The sequence below is a fragment of the Diadema setosum genome, chromosome 9 (genome assembly GCF_964275005.1).
Source record: "Diadema setosum chromosome 9, eeDiaSeto1, whole genome shotgun sequence".
NCBI lineage: Eukaryota > Metazoa > Echinodermata > Echinoidea > Diadematoida > Diadematidae > Diadema > Diadema setosum.
The window spans coordinates 6,839,865-6,864,678 of record NC_092693.1 but is presented as its reverse complement, the minus strand read 5'-3'; the positions used below and the strand labels follow the sequence as shown (position 1 = coordinate 6,864,678).

At 37.8% G+C, this 24,814-nt stretch overlaps 1 protein-coding gene across 1 annotated transcript in view; it reads left to right on the top strand.

Annotated features, from left to right (window-relative positions):
* The first annotated feature begins 532 nt into the window (after positions 1–532).
* LOC140232789 (protein fantom-like) overlaps positions 533–24,814 on the top strand; it is a 45,329-nt gene continuing 21,047 nt past the window's right edge. The window contains exons 1-21 of the mRNA XM_072312905.1: positions 533–615; positions 2,518–2,627; positions 3,199–3,340; positions 4,013–4,196; positions 5,164–5,244; positions 5,538–5,602; positions 6,302–6,391; positions 7,091–7,163; positions 8,849–8,919; positions 11,641–11,652; positions 15,279–15,384; positions 16,588–16,734; positions 17,119–17,192; positions 17,993–18,132; positions 18,646–18,803; positions 19,688–19,754; positions 20,535–20,755; positions 21,413–21,481; positions 22,239–22,319; positions 23,025–23,140; positions 23,496–23,695. Coding sequence (XP_072169006.1) covers positions 2,540–2,627; positions 3,199–3,340; positions 4,013–4,196; positions 5,164–5,244; positions 5,538–5,602; positions 6,302–6,391; positions 7,091–7,163; positions 8,849–8,919; positions 11,641–11,652; positions 15,279–15,384; positions 16,588–16,734; positions 17,119–17,192; positions 17,993–18,132; positions 18,646–18,803; positions 19,688–19,754; positions 20,535–20,755; positions 21,413–21,481; positions 22,239–22,319; positions 23,025–23,140; positions 23,496–23,695 — 2,185 coding nt within the window. The 5' untranslated portion in view covers positions 533–615; positions 2,518–2,539. The remainder of the gene's footprint in view (positions 616–2,517; positions 2,628–3,198; positions 3,341–4,012; positions 4,197–5,163; positions 5,245–5,537; positions 5,603–6,301; positions 6,392–7,090; positions 7,164–8,848; positions 8,920–11,640; positions 11,653–15,278; positions 15,385–16,587; positions 16,735–17,118; positions 17,193–17,992; positions 18,133–18,645; positions 18,804–19,687; positions 19,755–20,534; positions 20,756–21,412; positions 21,482–22,238; positions 22,320–23,024; positions 23,141–23,495; positions 23,696–24,814) is intronic.

Below are 24,814 nucleotides of genomic sequence, written 5' to 3'. Positions count from 1 at the left end.
ACTAGAACATCAACTGTGAAAGTTTTGGGAGAATCGGATAATCCGTTCATAAGTTATGAATTTTACAGTATCTGCGCAGTCACCGCTGGATGACTCCAGACTACTAGAACAGTTTGTCAAAGAGAATTTTCAAACATTTTAATTTTTGAAAAAAAAAGTGCACATTTCCTCGATATGTCACTAACTACATGTTAAAGGTAATATTATTCACCCTTTTATTACGCGATTAGAACCCGGCCGGGATGAATACCCACTTTCTAGGGACCGTTTTAAGAAAGTTGTCAGCCCTGACAAGTTGTCAGTCTCTGACAATCACCATGGTAACAGTCAGTGACAAGAGCATCTCAACCAATCTCAACCAAGGATTTTACTGAAATTGTCAGAGACTGACAACTTGTCAGCGCTAACTAAACTGATGAAACACACCCCTGTATTCTTTGTACCCAAGACCCGAAATTATATTCATTACTGGGTGGTATTCTCTACCCGGTAATTCTAGACTGTGTGCGATCTCGCGCATGCGTAGTTGCTAAATATTTCAAAGGCATAACAACGGAGACGCTAAAATTCTGAATGACTATTTCGACAACTTGTTCATCAACTGCGGTTTCCTGGGTAATGTCACATCTTGTTTATGTCTAGCTATAATGTTCTTTGTGATTTATTGTTATTTGTGTTATTTGTACGACGCATTTTCTTGTTTTTTTTCGAGTAGACAATATTTTGAATTGTGCGAAATAAGAGAGGACCGACCATCGCCCGGTCCCACATATGATATTTCGTGTGGTTTACTATCAGCTGCAAACGTGTTATTAATCCGTTGTCGTTGACATGACCAAAAAAGATCTGGATCTGGATCTGTTTACTCTGAAAAGCTCAGGTTGAACATCACTCAGAATGTGACTGTGAATGGAGTGCCGCTTAGTCCAAATGCAAATACTTTTGTAGAGCTGTTTGAAAGCATTTGTGCTCATGACATAATTATTGATGTAGAATCTAAGTTCTAACTCGGCGGGCAATTTGTTGAATTGTTCCATTGGCACTCTCCGGGAAGCGAACGGGAAAGGCAGTGTATACATCCACACGCGTGTGTCTTTACCATCCAGCCACACGAGTGTGGTTGTAGCCATGGCCCGAATCGCTGAATACAGCCACACTCGTGTGTAATGTACATATCCACACACACGAAGAAGCTTTATATTGTGTAGGTCCTATCGGGGAACACGCTGTGTGTGGCCACATCAACAGTGCTTACGCGATGTACCACCGCAAAGCGATGAAATATTAATAACCTACCTCCTAACATCTCAACAAATTTATTTTTTTCATTTTAAACTCTATTCTCATTTTCTTTATTTGATATTAAAGATGAATTTCAAATCAATAGCAAAATTACAAAATTACAATTGATTTGGGACTTTGAGTTTGATTTACGATTGATCATCCATCGTGTCGCTGGCCTATATTGAGACTGCGCTGGGTACAGATGCGCTGAGCGATCGCTAGCACCCGAAGTCATGATGAAGCCACAGGGCCCCAATTTAGCGGCAGTTGTAACTTTGCTATTAATTCCAAACCCATCATATCCAGCAAATACGATGAGAATGGAGCGAGAAAAAAAAAATATTTATAAGAAAATAATGTTAGAAGGTATGAAAATGAGTTTACTTTCATCGCTTTGCGAGCAAGCTGGTTGTGTGGTGTCCATGTGCTTGACATGCACGGCGATCAGCTTGTCCGTGTGTGTGGATATATACATTACACATGAGTGTGGCTGTATCCAGCGCTTCGGGCCATGGCTACAAGTATCTCACACTTATGTGGCTGGATGGTAAAGACACACACGTGTAGTTGTATACTTTGGGAAAATATGAGAATAATTTAGATGAGGTTGAGAGTTCGATCATGGAATCACCAGTTGTTTAGGTTTACAGCTCCTAGTTCTTGTCCGGTTATTTGCAAAAGAGTTCTGTAAACTCAAAAAAGTAAGTTGTGATCACTTGTAAAGTGTGAGTTTGTTTTGTGTGACGGCTTGAAAGTAAACATCAATTCGCTTTCCAATTGTCAATTTGAGTCATATTCATGTGAGTAATTGAAAATAATCCTGTGACTTTGGTGCAATTTGGTTCAGTAGAATTTGAGATATATACATGGATACGAAAGTACATTAGAATCTAGCTTCAAAGAGTGAGCTTCTACTGCAAAGGATTTTAAGAAATGAAAAGGGGTCTCTACCCAAGACATATCTAATCAAACCACTCTACTGAAGCGAGTATCTAGCAAACTACAAAAACACAATTTCTTATTCATTTTATGATCCACACTTATGTTTATAATAATATGTGGAAATCTAGAACTTTCAGAAGAATGGCTCTGCCAGAAAATTTTAAGAAAAAAAAAAGGTTGACAAGACTGACCTATTTCACATACATCATTTTTGTACAATGTATTTTGAGTCCTCATGTAGAATCAATGTTCCAGTTTTTTACAATGACCGCATCATTTTTCATTAATCAGGATCAGCAATGGCTGCGTGGAGATGATGGATGCGGACAGTGTAGATGAGTATCCTGTGAGAGACCCAGGTGGTGCCGGAGGAGGTCACAGAAATGGTTTGGATGATGGAGGTAGGTTACCAGCCAGATGCAAGAGTGTGAATGCTGTTTGGGGATATGTAGGTGAAACTCGCTGCAATGTGCATCAACCTTTAAGGACCTGCAGATTTTTTCATGTCCTGACCAATGTTTCTAATCTGATATCTAAACAACCATGCAACTTTGTCACTTTCACAGGGAGGAGGAATGATGCATTCCATGTAAGATTTACAGGATAAAAGGATATATCAACGACCAGAGATTTTACATTGTACATTAGAATCAAGTTGGGGATAGGGAAGTCTCCTGGTAATTGGAATTTGATGGCGTCATACACTTGTTATATGCCCTGCATCAGCCACTTATTGAGCCAGATCTCTTTCAAATTTGCTTTGTAGGCATATCATGGTGGGATCTGGAAACCTAGTGTTTTTGTTGACCGTACCCTCAGTGTAGTAGGCGGCAAAGGGGTGAATAATCAGGCATCATTAATACCTACATTATTCATGATGTGGACGCATAGCATTCCCAGAGCCCTTGGTGCTGAAATATGTTTACTAAATGTATAACAAAAAGAAAATGATTTGTCATTATGTGCATGCAGTTAGTGAACAGAAAAGGGCACAGCAAAGGAGGATGGTGGCCAAGATTAGCCGAGAGGAACTGGAGGACCGATATTTGAGGCTCCATGACGAAAACCTCATCCTCAAAAGGCATGCAAGGAAGCAAGAAGAGAAGATCAAGAAGTGAGATAATTGATTTCAAATGCCTCTACCTCAGTGTGGCTAGGAAGACATTTTTTTTTTTTTTTAATGTTAGATCATGTCATCTTATTTCTCACTGTGAACGTACAAGGAGTTTTTTTTTTTCTTTCTGTTGTCGTGATAATCAGAGAGTAACTTTAGGTAATTCCTTCAGCGGAATTCAACGTTAGAGGTGGCTAGGTGACTCGGGGCCACAAGAAATTGATGTCGGGCCACCAAATTTCCAAAAAGGCTATCTTTTGGTGGCTTGATGAGGCACTTAAGATTCAAAATGTATTATTATATTTCTGTCTGTTTTGGGCCAACAAATTAAAAATTTTAGTGGCCCAAATGGGTCACCAGAGAAAACAAAAAAAGTCATTGTCAAGTGCTGCCTTAATTATGGCACAGCAAATAACTGTTATGATTTTAAAGTGTAGTATTTGTTGGAGTGTTATTGTTCAACTACCCTTATGTTATTGTGTACACATGCATGTATCAGTACTTCGTATTAGTACTTCGAAACTATTTTTCAAAGTAATTGCTACCAGCCAGCAAGATGCTTGATACTGATAAACCTGTAGTCCTTGTAAAAAAAAAAAATAGATAGAAAAAAAAAATAAAAAAAAATAAAAAAATCATGGTTCATGTGGATTTTTACATACTTGTTATCAGAATGGCCACCAAACTGCTGCGGTTGGTGCACGACAACAAGAAGAAGGATGCCGATGCTGGTGGTGCGGGCGGGGCAGGGGTGAGGAGGAAAGGAGGGCGGGATCTCGAGATGGAGGAGATGCTGGAGGAAAAGCAGCAGCTCATCAGAGAGCTGGAGAAACAGAATGACGCCCTCAAGAACAAGGTGAGCCAAGCTTCCTGGCTTGAGTACATCACTGTCTTGCATTTCATAAGAAAGAGGAATTCCATTTGATATTATAATGCACAAACTGAAGTAGTGAAATATTAAATGTTTCAGTGAAGTCACTAAAAGATTAGAGGGAAACAGAATATGAAAATGTTTTGTAGTTTCTCTGAGTAGTTGGTCACAGCCACATAAATGCAAATATGATGAAGTTCATACATACATGGTTTAGAATATTTGCTGCTGCATGTACAGAACATTTTCCTCATCAACAGCATGGAATTGAATTTTGCATTAGAATGCTAATTTTCTCTGTAAGATGCCCACAGGAAAAAGACATCATCATATGATTCAGAATGGCTGACTCATCTCATTTTCCCAGAGACCCTCCTGATCTGGAAAATGTGCATTGTGAATAATTCATGATTATCTTGGTTTTCTTTTAATATTAAGATATTGTGTGATTTGAAGCAAGTTTGGTTCCCCATCTCTTTTGTTTGTTTGTTATTCAACATTTATAATGTTGATTCCTCTCATATGATTTGTAAAACCAAAGTTCTTACCTTTTCTGAATGCAGTACTTATAGAATATCATTTTGGTAATTCCAAGATTCCAAGGTTATGTCAATATTGAACTTTGAAAAACTAGGATTACAGGTTCAGGGGAGGGGGATGGATGTGTCTCTTCCAGCATTTTGAAAGGTTTAGTATCAGACTCCACATCCATCTAAATGTAGGCCTTTGAACTACACTCATGATGTATTCTCTTTAAATCCAGTGATCTCTTTGATTGCCAACTACTTATCTGAATGGACCCTGTGTATTTGAGTCATCATATTGGTTTCCTGTTTTATCTCTGTTCTCTAATTAGTTGTCTATTTGAATGCTGTCACTGGAATAGGTTTTGTGGGCTTCTACTGCCCAGTGCATTCACTTATTTTCTGTCTAATGTGTTCCTCATTCACAGCTCATGGTTGCTAAGCAGCAGCTTGCCACCCAAAACCAGAGGAGAACCCCGTATAACCATGTTCAGTCCAGAATCAACACAGTGAGTTATGGGCAGGGTAAATTACGGTATCAGTTTCGATGCAGCAGTGATTCTTTGCCTACGTGCAATCTATTGCAGTTGTGTCTGTCAAAAATGTAAAGTGGGGTATGCATGTGTGTCTGCATGTGAAGCAAATCCTTCTGTTGCCTTTCTGTATTATTTAGAATGACAGTACAGACACAAGTTTGTAAATGAGCAAATAATTCTTTCATCTCATGCCATGTCCATCACAGTAATTATTAATGTACAGTGCCTAATATTTTCTTTCCCTCTTTCCTTTCTTGCCTCAAAAGGGAATTCCCAAACCTCCTCAAGACAGCTTGAGGAAAGGGTTAAGAGTTCAAGGAGAAAGAACAAGGTAAGTATATAGATGCACATATCTTTTATGGATAAAACCATATGCCAAAGTAACAAAATTACATGTGCATCAATAGGTGGACCAAGATGAACTGAGAGCCAAGCACAAAACATAATACCTTGTGTTCACCTGTGTGATATGAACTCAAATATGTAGCACTATGATCAATCCTCAACATTTCTTCGACTGAAAGTTATTTACTCAAGGGTAAAATGCAATGTATTAGGGTGTATGACGAATTTGGATTGAGTGTACATAATGCATAGCTTCATCTTAGGAGTGTATTTGGACTTTTTTCTCCTTTTTTTTTTTTTTTCTTCATTTTGTTGCCTGTCTGTTCATTCCAGTTTGAGTTTTGGTATATGTTTCTTCCTAGTGTTAGAGATTCCTTTCTATGAGCTGGTGTGCAAACATTCAAGCAATTTGTCATGCAGGGCATAAACAGTAAAAGAAAGTCACCATTGGTAACAAGTTAGATTTCAAATAACCAAAAGTGAAACATTTGAGAGAGTGTAAAGGACACACAAAGCATAATACAAACACGATGGATGATTACCGTCAATGGCTTTGAATTGTATAGATTACAACACCTTGACCATAACACATATTAAAGGTACAGCTGTGTTGGGTTCATGCTAGTTTCATATCATCTCGGGGAGTTGTTAGATTTTTGATCTGCCCGTTCTTTTGCTTCATCAGATCTGCCACGCCACGGTCGATGCGGAATGACGTACTGCCGAGATACGGTCACAGCCTGCTGGAGGAGGCCAGGGCGGAGAACCAGAGATTGTGAGTTTCTTGTCACTTGTTTGTCTTGCACTTTGGGTTTCCACAATGAAAAGTCCAAAGAATCACAATCTTGAATATCAAAGCCCCAGTGTAAATATGAAAAATAATCAGAAAAGACATTGCAATACAAATTTTGCTTGTCTTATGAATGATATGCTTATATTTCTTGCTTTCCTTTCAAAGTGATAGTTTGTTCTATTTGCTGTGTCCTGATTCAGTCTTGTTGTGTGATTTGTAGCTGCTTATTCAAATAGAACATTGATGCTTTCTAGAATATACAAATTCATCTTTTTGATGAATAGATAGCTAACTGCCTTAAAAAAAAAGATCTATACTGGAAGTCAAATTTTATAGAATGTTGATGTCAATGAGTATGACTGGTCAGCCTTATGTCTTTGTGAAAGATGTCAATATTATTTGGAGATACATGCTGTGAATAATTCACATTAAATTCTATGTATTTTGTGCATCTACAATAAACATCAGTATGTGTGCGCTGAAAGTGGCAGCTTGTCTGAGATGCTGCCCATGAGATGGAGTGATCATGAGCCCTCTATGGGTGAGAATTTGATTCCAAGGATCAGGTTCATAGCATGTAGTGCATTTTGTTTCCACATTGGTAAATACTCTCTGCAAACTTCTCAGTTTGTAAACTGGTGGTGAATGGCCTTTTTTTTAATCCTCCCTTTTTCTTCATAGGAATGAAATCCTGGGAGACATGCAAGAACAGATATCGTATTTGGAGCAGGAAAAAGAAATGCTTCAGGAACAGGTGAGAAAAGATGCAAAGATCTAAATCAACATATGTTTTGTGATTGCCTATAAAAGAAAAAAAGAGAGAATGGTTCTGACGATTGCAGGAAACTGTATGTGCAGTTATCATTTGACACACATCAAATCTTTACCTTCCCTTTTAGTTCTACATTATGTTAAGAATTTAAAGCTGTGTTCGTTGTTTAAAGTCATTTTCAGTTGAATTCCCACGTAGTTACTGCCAAGCATATATTGTAGTCTTGAACTGAACCCTAGGCATACTTGTAAGAGGTATGTGTCTCATTCTTGAAAGTAGAGACTGTTATCTACTTTGATACCAGTAACCAGTGATCATGCTCTGTATTCACACATGAGTACTAGGATCGAGCAGTGATAATACAGGTATATTTAAGAATGAAAGATATACATGTAGAGATGCTATGAAAGCAGTTTTTATGGCAATCTGATGGACCGTTTTTCATGGCTGCTCCTGTAGTAACTGCAGTTGTTGTGCTATTACACCAAAAGCAAACCTCTTAATGAAATGGTCTCCTGTAGTATGGAATGAAGCTCCTTTGAGCATATATACAGTGGAATTTGTGGTGATGAGTGTGCATCAGGGGGTTTCAGCAAATTTTGCATGCACAGAGACTTTAATTGTGTCAGTGTATGTTTATACCTCGGGTGTTTTTGTGAATGTGGTTTAACTCCATGCACTATGACAATGATACACCTGCTTGCTATGAACAGCCAAAAACTTCTGTGGTCATTGAATTGATCTTGCAAGCTGCACATAACATGATCCCAAAACTAATGACTGAGCCATTTTACTTGTGCGTATTATGTGCAGTTAGTGGGATATTTTTCCTCTGTTCAAAATGACAGAGAAGGGGAAAACTCATGGTCTATAGTATGATTGCATCCATTTTTGCAGTGACAATGAGTGTATACATTTAATTGCTTATACGTAGATATACACCTATAGAAATGCATGGTGAAACTTAAGTAAGGTGATAATTACGAGACTGAAACTTAAAATATTGTTTATTCTTAAGATGATTGTTGGTATGGGATAGTGATCTATATATCATTCTATGTCATTGTGCCTGTCATTGATTACTTTCGTATGTTGAAGTGTGGAGTATATGTGTACTGTTTGAACGGTCAAGCTTGATGCAATAGCTAAAATTAAATTGCTAAATCTTTGATAGTGTTTAATTTCTTTTGCCTTCTGTATGTCATACCTATACAGTGAGACATTAGTCTGTAGGACCACTTGCAGAGCTTCAAAGCAATGCACATTTTTGTATGTATTTGCTTCACCCAATATAAGGAAATATGATTTTGAAAAGAAGAACTTTGTTATTCTGAAATTTGATTTAGCTACTCCAGTACTACTGTAAACGCAAAAATTTATGAGATGTCAAAATTTTCGCATATTTTGCACAACCAGAAACTAGTGCGAAAATTAAAGCATGTGAGTGTTTTTGCTTGCCATATGTTCCAGTATTGATGTCTTGATTTTGTGGGATTAAAAACAAGCAAAATTCGTCTTACCTGTCCAAGCGCGAAAAATTACTCTTGAGAAAATATCCACTTTTACAGTACTACAATCTGTAATTTTCATTGAATAATTCAAAAAGAGGATTGCCTTTCACTCCTGCACAAATAATAATAATACCAATCATGCTCTTTCACTTGCAGATCAGAATCAAGGAGCTCGACCACGAGGAAGTGCTTTTGAGGTTGAAAGAGCAAATGTCAGCAGGTCAAAGGTCAGAATACTAGATCAATCATGCAAGCAATTCTTTTTTTCTTTTTTTTTTTTTTTGGATAGTGTGCATATTTTGTTGTTGCCTCATGTGTTATGACGTGAGATGTTTTTCAACGACTGTGCACAGCAAGGCTCTCATTTTTGGTTATTTTGTATGCCTCCCTGGAATAAGAAATGGAGCTCACCAAGCACAAATGATTGCTGACGTATAGTATAGTCACACATTTTACATTTGATATATTGTGTTAAAGTCAAGTTTTGCAATTCTTTATGATACTGGACCGAGGTTCTTCTTGTAGTATGTGCTGTAAAATGAAAAAAATGATATGAAAAATCAAACAAAATTTGCTTGATTCTTGTGCTGATCATGAAATTTTCAGGAAATGCAAAGACTTTTTCTCATGTCTGCAGTCAGCAAAGAGAAAAGGACAATAATTACTCTTCCAGGTAGTTTCCCCTTCAAAACAGAAATCATTCATGGTAATGAGGCAGTTATTATACTACAATACATGAATGCAATAATCTATCATATGTATTAGCACTTAGCATAATTCATATGGGGTTGTTTAGGTCTGAGCTTTTCTTTTGGCTTTGTGTGACTTTGCAGTGCCTTTGGTGTATCAGCTGCAAAAAATTTCAAAATAGGCAAATAGAGTATCTTTGTGTAGTAAATACTTAGTGTAGACTTTCATGGAATTATGATTGTTTCTGCTCTCTGCGCCTCAGTTTAGTACTTAGTGTCATGTTACTTCCCCCTATTTCTACCTTTGACATCTTTTTGCTCTGAGATGTTAATTGCAAAGAAATCTCATGAGATGCTTCTCGACTTGAGCTGGTCGCTACTTGTTAGTTTGTTGTTAATATTTCACAAATAGAGATATGTGACTATTTTGCGAGTGGTTGAAGGTACTGTTAACCATTGGGAGTAGTGATTTAAAAAAAATGTTTGAGTTATCACATTTAATGCATATGTGTCAGACAGTTGTATCACAAAACATCCTACCATATAAAAATTTTGCAATAAAGCCTAAAATATAAAGAGATGTCACTATATTTCTCAATAAACCATAACTGTAGACAATTTGGTTTTAACTATTGTTCACATTTCGTAGATTTAACAATACCTATCATTGATAATACTGATTAACAGTTTTACATTGGTTGTTTTTATCCCTAACTCACATTTTAGAACTATTTTTAAGCACTAAAGCTAGGTTTTTGTTTCATCTGCAAATGGTAAATAATGCCTTTAAACTTCCAATCGACAACCATGGTGATGAATGAGAAATGTTACACTGTTCGCAGAAGAAAAATGAGTGATTTTCTACCTTGAAGATAATATTTGATGCATTTGTGTCTCAAATAAGAGGCAATATTTTCTTAAGTTGCTGATTTCATGAATTTCAGGTGGTTTTCAAAATTTGCAGAAATAAAAAACACTGCAAAATATACCATGTATACAGTACCTTCATCCCCGTACAAGATTGTAAATGCCATATTTTCTCAGTAAGAACTATAAAGACATTACAGTGTATCCAGTGTATTACAGCTCCAGTATAGAGAGATACAACTGAGGTGATAATTGCTGTAAGTTCGAGTTTATGTTGGTGGTGATGCTATGAGTGTAAAATCCTCATGAAGTTTAAATTCCCTTTGGTTCACCAGTTTCAATAAAAGAAAGCATTTTAAGAATGTAATTCTGCTCTAAAAGCTGCTTTCACAAAGAAAGATACTAGTACAATGTAGTTTTGTAATTTGGTTTTTTTTATATAGGTGTTCATAAAAATTGTTTTCAGAGCTCAACATGGAAATTAGTCATACAAAAAGTTTTGCCAAAATTCTTACTCTTTAACCTTGTGTTAATAAGAATTGAAGAGACGAATGATAGTCATTACCATTATTTTGTCAAAACCCTTGCATTAAACCTTTGTGCTGTATGAAGTGTTCTCTTAATATAAAGTACAGAATATATTAGAAGTTGTATAGTGATGTGCCAAAATGGTGTGCAGGGTTGAACACCCTTGGAGTGGTCTGTTGAGAAGCAAATTTGGCCTACAGTAGTGTTCCAACCTCTTGCTGTTCGCCAAAGCAGCTTCACACTTGAATGATATGATGTGTTGTGAACTGACAGAACACAATCATAACCTGTGATGATTTGTATTGTTGGCAGACAAAATAATCTTTTTTTTTTTTTCTTGGCTGTAAGATATAGTGAAGTTTCGAAGTTGTTGTTTGCTTTCCTTTGATGGAAGTTGAATGACTATCCTGTAGACGATTTTTCCATGCCCTCTTCTTCTACAATCTCTCCCTCTTTATATCTTTTCCACTGATTTTATGGTTCTATTCTATTTCTGTCCTCTCCTATCAATCACTCAGTCAGTCTGTCTCTCTTTCAGTCTCTTTCTGTCTTTCTGTCTGTCTGTCTGTCTCTGTCTTTGTCTCTACAAGCTATCTCACTCTCTGCATAGATCTCTGCCTCTGTCTTACTTTTCCTCAGCTGCAGTTTCCTTTTCTCCAATGTCTCATAAGCTTATCCTCCTGTTGAATTGCTTCTGTTTGGTTGTTTAATTTGTTTGTCTGGATCTCTGTCAGATCTCTCTCTCTCACTCTGACTGCTTGTTTCCCTTGATTAATGTATTTGCATGGATTCTTCCCCTTTGAATCAAACTGTAACTGTTAATTGCATTCTGTCGTTCCTTCTGCATTGAATGTATGCCTTCAGACACACCGCCAAGTAAGTATGACGATTTCTGTTTTTTTCCCCCCATCAATATTTTCTCTGTGTGGATGATTGAGCACTATCTATCTGAATGCTAGTCCCTAATGTGAAGCACGCTTTGTTGTAATGGGATGGAGCACCGTGACAGGGGATTTCCCCATCTTCTTGCTGCTTCACCCCCTGACTGCACCATTAATTAAATCGCTCTAAAGTCTCAATCTGGCTCATCTGTCATACTAATCATGTACAGCCTTAATGCTGCAGTGGATCTTGTGCATCATATTCTTGGGTTTTGGTGAACTGGTTGCTCCTCCCACCACTCTTGTTTTCGTTTTTCATTTCCTTTCCAAGATTTTTTTTTTTTTAAATTATAAATAAAGTATTAAATTAAAAATAAAGCAATGTGGATATGTCTATTGTGGCAGGTCTTATCGTAATATTATTTTTATTATTATTATTTTTTTTTTTTACTTGTGAATTCACTAGTCATTCAGCTCTGATTTTATATTTTTTGAGCTCTGACAAACCAATATGATTTCTCTCCTTAAATTTAAGAAAAAAAAAAAAAGTCCTCATCAGCATCTTGCAATTGCTGTTGATAGTTGCATGAAAAGTACATGAAAAGACCCTGTGCTCATCATGCATGATTGCGTGACATCAATAGTGCTCGCCATACAAAGAGTACAGAGTTCTATGGTAATTGCCTCTGACAAACCAATATGATTTCTCTCCTTAAATTTAAGAAAAAAAAAAAGTCCTCATCAGCATCTTGCAATTGCTGTTGATAGTTGCATGAAAAGTACATGAAAAGACCCTGTGCTCATCATGCATGATTGCGTGACATCAATAGTGCTCGCCATACAAAGAGTACAGAGTTCTATGGTAATTGCCTCTGACAAACCAATATGATTTCTCTCCTTAAATTTAAGAAAAAAAAAAAGTCCTCATCAGCATCTTGCAATTGCTGTTGATAGTTGCATGAAAAGTACATGAAAAGACCCTGTGCTCATCATGCATGATTGCGTGACATCAATAGTGCTCGCCATACAAAGAGTACAGAGTTCTATGGTAATTGCCTCTGACAAACCAATATGATTTCTCTCCTTAAATTTAAGAAAAAAAAAAAGTCCTCATCAGCATCTTGCAATTGCTGTTGATAGTTGCATGAAAAGTACATGAAAAGACCCTGTGCTCATCATGCATGATTGCGTGACATCAATAGTGCTCGCCATACAAAGAGTACAGAGTTCTATGGTAATTGCCTCTGACAAACCAATATGATTTCTCTCCTTAAATTTAAGAAAAAAAAAAAGTCCTCATCAGCATCTTGCAATTGCTGTTGATAGTTGCATGAAAAGTACATGAAAAGACCCTGTGCTCATCATGCATGATTGCGTGACATCAATAGTGCTCGCCATACAAAGAGTACAGAGTTCTATGGTAATTACCTCTGACAAACCAATATGATTTCTCTCCTTAAATTTAAGAAAAAAAAAAAGTCCTCATCAGCATCTTGCAATTGCTGTTGATAGTTGCATGAAAAGTACATGAAAAGACCCTGTGCTCATCATGCATGATTGCGTGACATCAATAGTGCTCGCCATACAAAGAGTACAGAGTTCTATGGTAATTGCCTTCCTTAGTTCACCGTGTAAAACACTTTGTTGATGAAACACTGCATTCCTTATGAAAGTAATGCAAATTATATCAACTCATAATTTACTGAAAACTGGTCCCTCATTGTTGAAAGTCAACATTCGCCGGGCTGCGTAAAAAATAGGCTGCAAATTTAATTCGTGATTACCGCTCACCTGTGTGTAAAGTTGACAAGCAAACCTGCCAAAGTTTACTTCCCATAGAGGACAATGCCTCTTCTTCTTAGCTTCTCTTAATCCTTGTACAATGTGAAATTGTCACTGGTGTACCCTTGTCCTGTACATGTCCTGTAGTGCAGTTGTCGTCATTTGACCACCATGTGGGTGTACATGATAGTCTGAGCACCAAGCATACTGGGACACTTAAAGAAAAAAAAAAATGTTGTGAGATATAGTATGAGGCAGACTTGGACAAACTAACCCAAGTGTAGATATTCACTACACTCCTTATGTTATAAAATACATGCGGGAGAATGAGAGAGGATGTCACATAACTTTGTTCATTGTTATCATACAAATTTTACCCCAGCAGGAATGTCTGTTCTTATTTACTCACGCTTTTAGACAAATCTACATACATATGCACTCTTCACATGGTTTGAAAACTGTTGTGCTGGAAGGAACTACCATGTAATGAAATATTTTATGTAGATATAAGCAATGCACATTTATGTATGCTTGTTTGTGGGATTTTATTTATTTTTTTTTTTCGTTGAGTGTATTTTTGTTTGGTTGTGTTCACTTTTTAGAGGTCATGGCACTTCATGGATCACAGGGAAGGCTTGCTTTTAAATGCATTATCAAGATTTTATTTGTGTGTCTTTGTTAAAAAATGTCGACTAATGAAAAAGCAAGGTGTATTAACAAAGCTGATGACCTAGATATCTTGTCCCTGTACAAAGTTAGCCCGAAGCTGCATGTGTGTATACAGCTGCTTGATAACAAGTACTTTTACTTCCGGCAGTTAAGTGTCACCAGACAGTCAGCCCAGTAAAACAGCTAATCAATTGTAGAGAGCATACAGTTTATACTAATGCCGCACATGTACATAGACAGTTCAGTACCTCTGTGATTGCATGCCCCCAACAAAGCAAGAATAAAACGATAACACCAAGAAAAAAAAAACAAAGAAAAAATGGATACTGCATGCTGTATTGGATAGCTTAAAAACATTTTGTTTGTGTTTTTTTTTTCAGGAAATGCCCGCATGAAAGATGTTTGAATATTTACTCTAATCAAAGCATGTTTATCCTCTGAATGAGAAGATAGGATACTTTCAGCTTGTAAACAAATCTCTTTGAATCCTCTTCTTCTTCCTTCTTTGTACAATAGCATGCAGATGGCATGTTGAAAAAGGGTACAAACATTTGTCTCCTTTTTTTTTTTTTTTTTTTTACTTTTTCATGTAGTAGTGTTTATAGAGGCACGTTTGGTTTTGGTTTTGGTTTTGGTTTTGGTTTTTTTTTGCCTGTCTAAATTTTTTTTCCACCAAGGATTTTTCAAAGACATTCAATGCCTGTCTGTGTAATGTTTGCAAAATACCATAGCAGCATTCTTGTCCACCGCCACAAGGCAGCTAAAAAGAGAAAAGAAAAAAAAAAGAGTATCATTCACAACCCATTTACATCTCTTTTTATCAGGAAAAAACATGCCATACAGCATTCCAGAGTATTGATGTATTTTGCTCAACATGAGCTTTTGACATTATCTGAGCACTGTTGCAATGCAAGAGCATTGGTTCTGTCATAGTCCATTTGTCTCATCAAGATGGAGGGAATGGGTAGCTTTTGTTTTCCCCGTTTGACCTGATTATTGACAAATTTGTGAAAATGGAGCAAAATGGAGCATTATCCCTTTGACTCAGATTTTCTATGTAGTGGTAAACACTGGAAAAAGCGCTGTAACCCTAATTGACCACAGTATACCATTAATACATTTTTGTAATCTGTCTGCTGCCCTCTTTGCTGCCTCTGTGGCACGTCCCAGGAGCAACATCCAAGAGAATGTGGACATGATAAAGCTGCAGAGAGAAGTGAAGGAGAAGTCTCAGAAGCTTGCTGCCCTCGAGGCCCAGTATGCCACTCTGCAGGAGGTGAGCCTGTACTTTTAGGGGTGTGTCCCCCCAGCCACGTCCTAATTGTGGTTATTTGCAGTCATAATCTACCAGAAAGGTAACTGATTCGCTGTTTATCATCTGACTGAATAGATTCAGGGTCAACTGTGATTAGGGTTAAAGGTCAAGTCCACATTGAAGAGATATGCCATGTTTGCATGGTTCTTTTTTTTGATAAGCAGGTTTTGTTGTGAAATATATTGCTTGATCTCTCCGAGTCAAGCAACACTCCACCCCAAAAATGAATAAACTCTGAAAGAAAAAAAAAATCCCTAGGCCTACAGAACGTTCCAAAAAAGACAAAAGTGGGATAATAACTATAACAAAGATAAATGACATTTTCACATTTCACATTTCTTCAGAAAACATTTCTCGACCAGTCCTTATGAATATTCAATTGAGCAAGTTGATGATGTTATACCCTCACATTTTTCCATGTATGTTGTATGAAATTATGAAAAAAAAAATGTTATTTTTAGCTGGTACAGGTAAAAGTTTATTCCCATACCAAAATATATCAGCGTTAACATTTCTTCTTCTTTTTATTTTGGGTGGTTTCAAGGCAAGTTTTATATTCATACGGCTGAAATAGGAGATTTTTGTCATTTCTGTTTATGATATGAGTAAGAAATTTTGAGAACATGACATCATCAACTTGTTGATTTGAATATTCATAATGACTGGTCAAGAAGTGTTTTCCGAAAAAGTTTGAAATTTGAAAATGTCATAACTTGCTTATTTTTTATCTGCTTTTGATCACTTGTGCGCTGTACTGCAGGATATTTTTTTTCTCTCCCTCTTTTTTGTGTTGTTGAAATTGATCAACTTCTGGAGTGGATTTCTTCTTTAATAGGGAAGGGAGGATATAGTTTTACAGAGATTGAAGCGCTGATCAAAGAGTTCACAAGGAGCCAGACTCAGTCAAAGGTCAGAATTAAATCTAACAGTATTTTGCCACGTTTGACTATTAAATCTACAATAATGATATCTGTTGATCAGTGAGCTGTTGGTGCATACAGTGTTGGGCAGTGATGGAGGGAATTTAGGCTGAGTTTTAGAGGGAGCTGCAAGCATAGAACAGAAAAATTCAAGGATAGTTGAGCTTGGTCACAAATCCAATTAGAAATGTTGCCATGTTTACGTGTTCATTGAAGTCGATATATATGTTTCTGGTGTATACAGAGTCAGACAACGTTGAAGAAAAGTTACGATGCTGTGATGGACGAGCTCGAAGGGCTGAACAACAAGTACCAGGGTGAGCAGGCGAGGGCGCTGTCTCTACAGACTCAGCTGAAGCAGGGGTCCACGCTGCAGAGAAACATTGCTGAGGTGAGTATCGTCGTACCTAGCTGATGTAAAGTCCACCTGCTGGTACTGTGTTTAGTTCACCCATTTCACCATTTGTTGTTGTTTTTGGATAGATTTAATTTCAAAGTGGGATGTATTTTCAGCCCACCTGAACTGCTGACACAAGTGAGCCATTGCGATCATTCATCATCTAGCTTTAGCTGTGTCAAAGGCAATATCGTGCCAACTCAAATTCCATGCCTAGCAGAGTAGTCCAAGTCTATCTAGAAGCTTTCTTTTTTGTCTTAGTTGACTTTACATTATTCATGGAAGTTAATTCCAACATGATGGAGACACTCACTACGCAAAACTAGGAGCTTTTGATTGCACAATTTTGCATCAATTTTTTTTTTTTCCTCCAAACAGCTCCAAGAGAGATTAACTGACGTCGAGAAAGAGAAGGATATTCTCAGGGAAGCGAACGAGAAGCTCTTAAACAGGTAAGTCGTCTCTGAATTCAAAAATTTACATATCAGTCACGAATTTTGCAAAACCTGATTTTTGTTGTTGTTGTTGTTCAAAGGAAATGATAGCTTTTACTCACATCATATTCATATGTCATTTCAGGTTTTCATGACTTCTTTTCACTGTTCTTTCACAAGATATTTCTGGTATCCTCCACTATTATTTGTGTTGGGTAGAGATAAAGCTGAAGAGACCAATGCTTAAATTCAAGGTGATTCTCCCCTTGCTGCTTTGAATATAATCACACAAAGATTAAGTATATTAGAAGACCTCCTGGTGCTTATATGTCATAGCAAATTATCAGCATTTATGATGTTTCGTGCTTGTCACTGTTGAACATTTTAACCAATGCCAAAGCAAATTCTGAAATCCCCATAGACTTGATACACAGGCCACCTGGTTCCCATAGGTTATGGGTTAAAGGATTTAGATTGCACCTCAGAGGAGCATCGTCAATATACTTCCACTTTTTTCTCTACCATCACTACTATGACACTACTTGGTCTAAAGCCCCAAAGTTAGTTTGACTCTTCTTTTGCTTACTACATTGCTTGCTCCATTTTGTGCCATATCACTCAGCCCCATGTCCATTACTAGTCCAACGTGATGTGGGTTATGTGCTGAAGAAAGTGATTGTGTAGCTTGGATATGAGGTGCAAGGATGTATTCACACTGTGTATTTCGTACCGATGCTGCAGACACAGTAATGTTTCCACTAAAGTAAAGAATACATTATGTTGAAGTGTAAGTCTGTGATGCTTGTTTCACACCTCAGTGCCTTTGATGCCGAGAGGGAGCGCCAGTACCGAGCCAATGAGAAGCAACTCAAGCTCCAGATTGCCCAGCTGGAGGCGACACTAAAGGGAGATCTTAATGACAAGAACACACTGCTGGACAAACTTAATGAGGAGAGAGGTAACTGCACCATTTGCCTCCAGTGAAATAACTTTTTTTTTTTTTTTTTACTTTCAATGTACCTACTTTTATGTAATTTGGATTCTCAATATACATGTACACTGCATATTTTACAATTTGATATCTACCATGTCTGAGAGAAGAAAAAAGACAATATAAAATACTGTCTATCATGCTTTTGGAAGAATGCATGGCAAATCAGAAATTCAACCTTGTATCTCTTGCATGACATTATCTAGTTGAGGGAGTGCACTTTGAGGGGAGGAAGGTTTGAGCAAAGCCATATCCGTCATGTGTTTATGAGACCATCAATGAATGGCAATTGTTGCATACAAGTAGACAGGGCAAGAAATAGCTGTGTCACATTTGGTAACAATCCCAGTTGTTTGCATAGAATCCACATCGCTGCACTCCTTCAAGCATTGTTAACTGTCGAAGCCTATGATGGTAACAGAATTTAATGTTTGTTTTGTATGTGTTTGTTTGTTTTTTGTGTGTCTCCACCACGCCCAGAGCAATACGAGAAGCTGCAGAAAGAGAACCGGGAGATGCAGGTCAAGTACTACGCCGTCCGCCAGCAGCTGGAGGAGCTCCAGGAGAAGATGCGCTTCTTCACCAAGGAGAGCGCCGTCGACTGGCAGGAGATGGAGGAGGCCCTCGTCCTCGTCAAGGTAGACAGGCCACAAAGCTCGGCGTCACGCCATGATTTCCTGTCCTGATTTCTTCACTTGATTAAAGCCAGCACTCTTCTAACTATCTTTATTATGTGTTGCAATGTTTACAATCGCTTGACACTCTGTGGATCTTCTTTGGCATCTCAAACATAAGTGTGCAGGATCTCAAAACAAGGGAATGTTCTCATGTGGAGATAGTAGTGTGGGCAGTCAGTCGTAAAAGAGATAAGATATGTCCTGACTGTCTCAGTGACGTAAGACCTAGTGTGAACACGGGGAGTATGGCAGCATGAAATCACCACACAGCTTTCCTTTTATTGTGTAAAAACAAAACAAAACACACAAGTGAAAATTCAATGTTTCAAGTGTAAATCATAGTGTTCTTCCTGGCTTATGAATTCAGATTATGATCAGTTAGAAATATCAGGATTTGAGACTGGGGCGTAATTGCGTTTGAATGAAAAACTGGAAATTTCAAAATTTAATGTATAAGCTATATGACAAGTTGTTAGGGCATGACATCATCATTTCACTATTTGTATATTGACATTGACTGTTCAAGAGCTCAAAAATGAGGAAAACTTCAAAATGTCTTCATGTCCTTATTTTTCATCCAGCTTTGATCAAATTTCCTTTGTAGTGCCAAGAAAACTTTACTCCTTTTCAGGCTAACTTTCCACTCAACTGGAATTCCCATTAACATAATTTCATGAGACAGTGATATTTGTTGCAGGTATCATTAAGTGTTGTGACAACATTGTCTATTTGTATCCATATGTCATCACAAAATGATTTTATCATTTTTGGAATTCAATAAAGGAGATTGCTTGCAATATTTATATTGTAGCAAGTTGTATTACTCTTACTAACTCTTGTTACAGAAAAGGAAAGAAAGGAATGATCAAGACTTAGTATTCTTGGAGAAAGTTGATGACACAGCCAATAATGGTGAGTAGAGATAGTTTTAGTCACCTCTGTTTTTGTGGAGGAATGAACCCCAAATGTACATGAGGATTTGGTGAAAACAGAAATGCACATCAGTTGAGTAAAAGTGGGCAGTCTTTTTAAAAAGTTGTGAATGGTGAAAGTTTTGGTCAAATCCGTGTCTATCATTACTGGACAAGAACACTACAGTACTTTGTATTGTCACAATAAGGCAGCAATATGAATGAAATGTAGGGATATTTCAACATATTTTCACGTTTCTGAAAAAGTAAAAGAACACTTGCTTTCTGCCTTTGGAAGAAGGTTAGCCAAGTGCTCTTTCATTATGTTACAACATGAAAATATGTTTGATTTTTGGTATATTTTCTTGACGTAGTTGTCTCATGTGAGACATGAATTTGTAGAAATATTTTTTTTTACATTTAATGTTACAGGTCTCTTTGTGTAATGATATATGTTAACTTATACTTATATAAGCACATTTCATCCAAATTGCCATTAACCCATAGTTCAGGAAACCTTATGGATGTTGTGTTGAGTCTACAAGGATTGCATAATTTTGTAGAGAACAGCTTAACTTTCTGTCAAGGAATGCTTTGGAGTATCATAATCATTAATGTTATTAGAGCCAAAAAGTTATTATTTTTATGGTTATTGTTACTCAAACCCTTGTTAAATTGTAGCCGATGTCAGTTAGTGTGGTCGTCATCATTATCATCATCACCAACATCATCATTGTCATCATCATCATCATCATATTTATTTTCGTTTTTTTTCTCCCAGACCTGAAGATGCAGATCAGCTCCTTGCAGGCGGAGCATGCAGAGACCGTGAACGAACTGGAGAAGACGCGCAACATGCTCCTCCTCCAGAACAAGATCAACCGGGATTACAAGCAGGAAGTGGAGAGCGCCAGCACGAGGCTGGAGGAGTACAAGCAGGAGTACGAGACGAAGCTCGACGAGTACGCCCAGCTCTTGGACATACGGGCGGCGAGGATCAAGGTTAGTGGGCCAAAGCTACAAGTTGCCCCAAGAGGGCAGTATGCAGCATGGTAGCCTTGCATAGACAATAACAGAAACAACAACAAACAAATAGAATATAAATTGGCATGAGGTTGTCACTTCCTATGGTATAAAATGTTAATCCGTACTCTCCTGCAACATGCCAGGGAAAGAGTGTTAAATATAGGATGCTCACGATTATGTTAACCACATGCACACCATAGGTCTTTGAGCTCTATTCACTTGCTAAATGCCAGCAACGGGCAGATGAAAGTAGGTAAGGGTAATTGACATGGACCATACCCCTTACTTGCCTTAACAGCACTGTAAGCCAACTTCAAAACTGTCAACTGCAAGAACAAGAGAATTTGAGACAGTGGGTGTTAAAGGATTTCCAGAGACTCCAGATAATATTCTTGTAATATGTGACGCACACTCAATCACGACATCATGTGCACACTTGGCTGCAACAATAATTCATGATAATATGATACCAACCAGCTTGCTTACTGCACTAGCAAAGATATAGACAGGTCAAATGAAGGTCAACAGCACAGTAAAATCCACTTAACATTCTATTTGCAGTAATATTTTTTGTTCGACATGTGAAAGCCACAGGCAAGTGTGTGTCTTACTCCCTCTCTCGTCTCCCCCCAGAAACTGGAGAGACAGATGAAGGACATTGCTTATGGCACGAAGCAGTTCAAAGTGGCTGACGTCGCACCGGTAAGTTTTATGTCCGGTTGTCATTTCACAGAGCTTGCGTCATAACTTGCCTCAGTTCGTGATATTTTCTTTTCTTCTTTTAGTCTCCCTGGATACTGTTTGAGTACATTTATGCTAGATATTGTGGGAGAAGGGAGGAATGATATCTTGTCTGTTGGTACGCAGTGATATATTGACATAAAGTCATTCCAAATATGGGCTCACCCATGTGTGTTTCCTCCTACGTGTGTAGCCCTGAGAAAGTGGGCATTGCATAAATTTCACAGGGCTGAATGATGATTGCTGGGCAGATATTCAAATTCTTTGTGATTATGGTCTCTCTCAGATCTCACATTCTGTAGTTAAGTATTCATTGTGACTCCCAAACTTTATGTTACAGAGCATAGTTGATGAATGATTTGTTTTGTCGTTACCCACAATGCATCAGATGCTTTGCTGTGACTATCATGTCTAAGTTGACAATCAAAAAAACATACTGGCCGTGGACATCGCAGTCAGATTTGTGGTAAAGAATGCGAGAGGTTATGGGAATTTTTTTTTTTTTTAGCAAGAATGTTTCCATGAGAAAGATGTACTTATCTATTATTTTGTTGCATTCATTATGTAACTTGAAAAAAAAATGTTATTTGTTGCCATGGCAATTGAAATTATGAGTAGCTCCTGCCTAAGTCTGTCTCGGTCAGAGCAGGCCTTTGTCCTACCTTGCTAAGAGTCCAGCGTAGTGACAATGTCTGTTTGTGTGTCTGTACGTTTGTAGGAGGAGGATGACATTGAGGAGGTTGATGAGAGCATCAAGTTGGAGCGAGGCCAGAATCTCATGGAGATACACATTGAGCGGGTAAGCAGTCTCTTACAATGATACTTTCTCTTTTTCATTTTACACGTGCAAGGGATTCTACACTGTGTAACAAAGTCTCTTATCAATTCTTGATGATGACAGAGCCCTCTGGAAGAATGGTGCTTACGCTGTGTAGCGGCCACCCTTCATGAGTGCAGCCATATTATTCAATGTATTATCATCACTTCCTCTTCATTTGTGATATAATTGCATCGTCAGCTAAAAGCCAGAAAGCGTTCATCCCTAAAGATATTGTGCTAATGCCCTTTTGGTTCACAATTAATGCTATATAGTTTTAAAACCACTGCTAAGATGCCGTAAAGTTTTCAAGGATCAGGAGATTGAGATTACAGCAGCGTGATTGTAAGATTACCAGATGGAAGAGTTGTGCATGCAGAGATTTGATAATGTGTAGAGTGTTTGATTTCATCGTATATTCAGATTTAGAATCCCAAACTCAGCAACCCGGCTGAAGTGAGTTTAAGATTGAGCTTCAGTGATGTATGACTTAGCAGTGCAATGTATTGTATACCAACAAGATGGTTGTTTGTTGTTGTTGTTTTTTCTCTCTTGTAATTGGTAAGGTATGTATCATACTATGTCAAACAGAATATTGCATGAATTTGTTTATCTATTTCTGGACGAAACACTGGTAAGAAGATATTATGTTTGTGATGATTTGTGTTTCCTTTCTGTGTCTTTCAGATTGTCTTCTCTAAGGAGGGGCTGAGGGAATTAGGGGATGATGAGCCAACAACCTTTGCCACATATGAGTTCTTTGAGTTTGAACTGCAGTCTACACCTGTTGTCAAGGGTGATAAGTGAGTAGGGCTACTGACATAGATTGGTAAATGTGGGACTGGGAAGAGGTACCACCTTATTTTCTTTGTTGAAAGTTATGAATGTAACACTTATGACTATGTACTTCTTTCATTCTTTAACTTTAGATCAGTAATTTCTGTTACTTGAAATGACTGCCTATGAGGGAAAGGGTTGAAAATCTGCATTTCTTTGTACAATTACAAGGGATAATTTTTTTGTGTGTATTAACATTGTTCTAACAATTATCTTATAATAAGAATTATCCAAAATAGCACATAGCTTGATTGTAACTTAAGTTTTCCCCAATTGCATAACACACAATTCGGGTTCCTATGTGAATTGTTCCATCTGCAGACCATTGTTCAAATTCACGTCCCAGTACCGCGTCACTGTGGATGACTTTTTCCTGCACCACCTGATGAAGGGAGGCACCACGATGGAAGTGCACCAGGCTATTGGCACCGAGTACCGCACGGTGGCTGCCTGCCAGCTCCGCTTCAGGGACCTCCTGGACAAGCCCCAGGGTCGAGTCCATGGCACTGCCCAGCTGGTTGGTAAGTTAATAAAGTCTTTGGTCCTCTTGGAAAAAGAAGGAAATAGAGGAAATAATCCTGAGTTATCAAAGATTCTGCCCAGGGGTTCATCCTGAGATGAGATGTTTTACCCACCTTGCCCCTCTTTATCCGGACATGAAAATTGCTGCCTGTAAATACTTGAATGATAAAGATTGTATTCCTCTCTGGGAGGACAAATCATTGTGTGCATGGCAGAATTTTGTTAACTCTATGCGCACTCCCACAGCCTAGCAACAATCTGCCATGTGCAGGGAAGCGCGTTAACGACATTCTGCCATGTGCACGACGAAATCACTCGTAAGAGGTTACCCAAGGTGAATGAAAAAGTGCTCACTTACTTCATATTTCAGTTCTATGCATGTGAACTTCCACTCCTCCCCCATTCAACTACAATATTCACTTGAACTAATTCAACAATATTGTTTATTTATTACTCCTGCAAGGTAATTCATCCCTTATGTGCCAGGAACTTTTGTCCTTTCAAAAAATGAGCAGCATGCTACTATGAAATCATTGAACCTCAGTTTATCAAATGTGAAGGAGTCAAGAATTGTATACACACATTATGGCCCGAATTCACGAAGATGGTACAAATGAAACCATGGTTTAAACCATGGACAAAAACCATGGAGCGCCAAGTGTCGCATGGAATATTTCGTTACGAAATCAGTCATTTCGTCGATGAAATTATTATTTCGTAAAGAAATGACAACATTTTGGAACTAAATGAACATTTCGTCCACAAAATGATAATTTCGTTAACGAAATGGTCATTTTGTTGATGAAATGACCAATTTCGTAACGAAATATTCCGTGTGACACTTGGCCCTCCATGGTTTTTGTCCATGGTTTAAACCATGGTTTTATTTGTACCGCCATCGTGAATTCGGGCCATTGAGTTCACCTGAACAGGATATGACGTGGGATAGAAAGGAGGGGAGGTTACCTGTGACATTCCATTTTTCATTATTGACTTCCATTCTTTTTTATTCTTTCTTGACACTCCCATACTATTATACTCAGTTATGTTTTCTGTTGTCCATTCATGTAATGCACATTTAGTTGTGTCAGCTTTAGTTAATAGTATCATAATCCTTG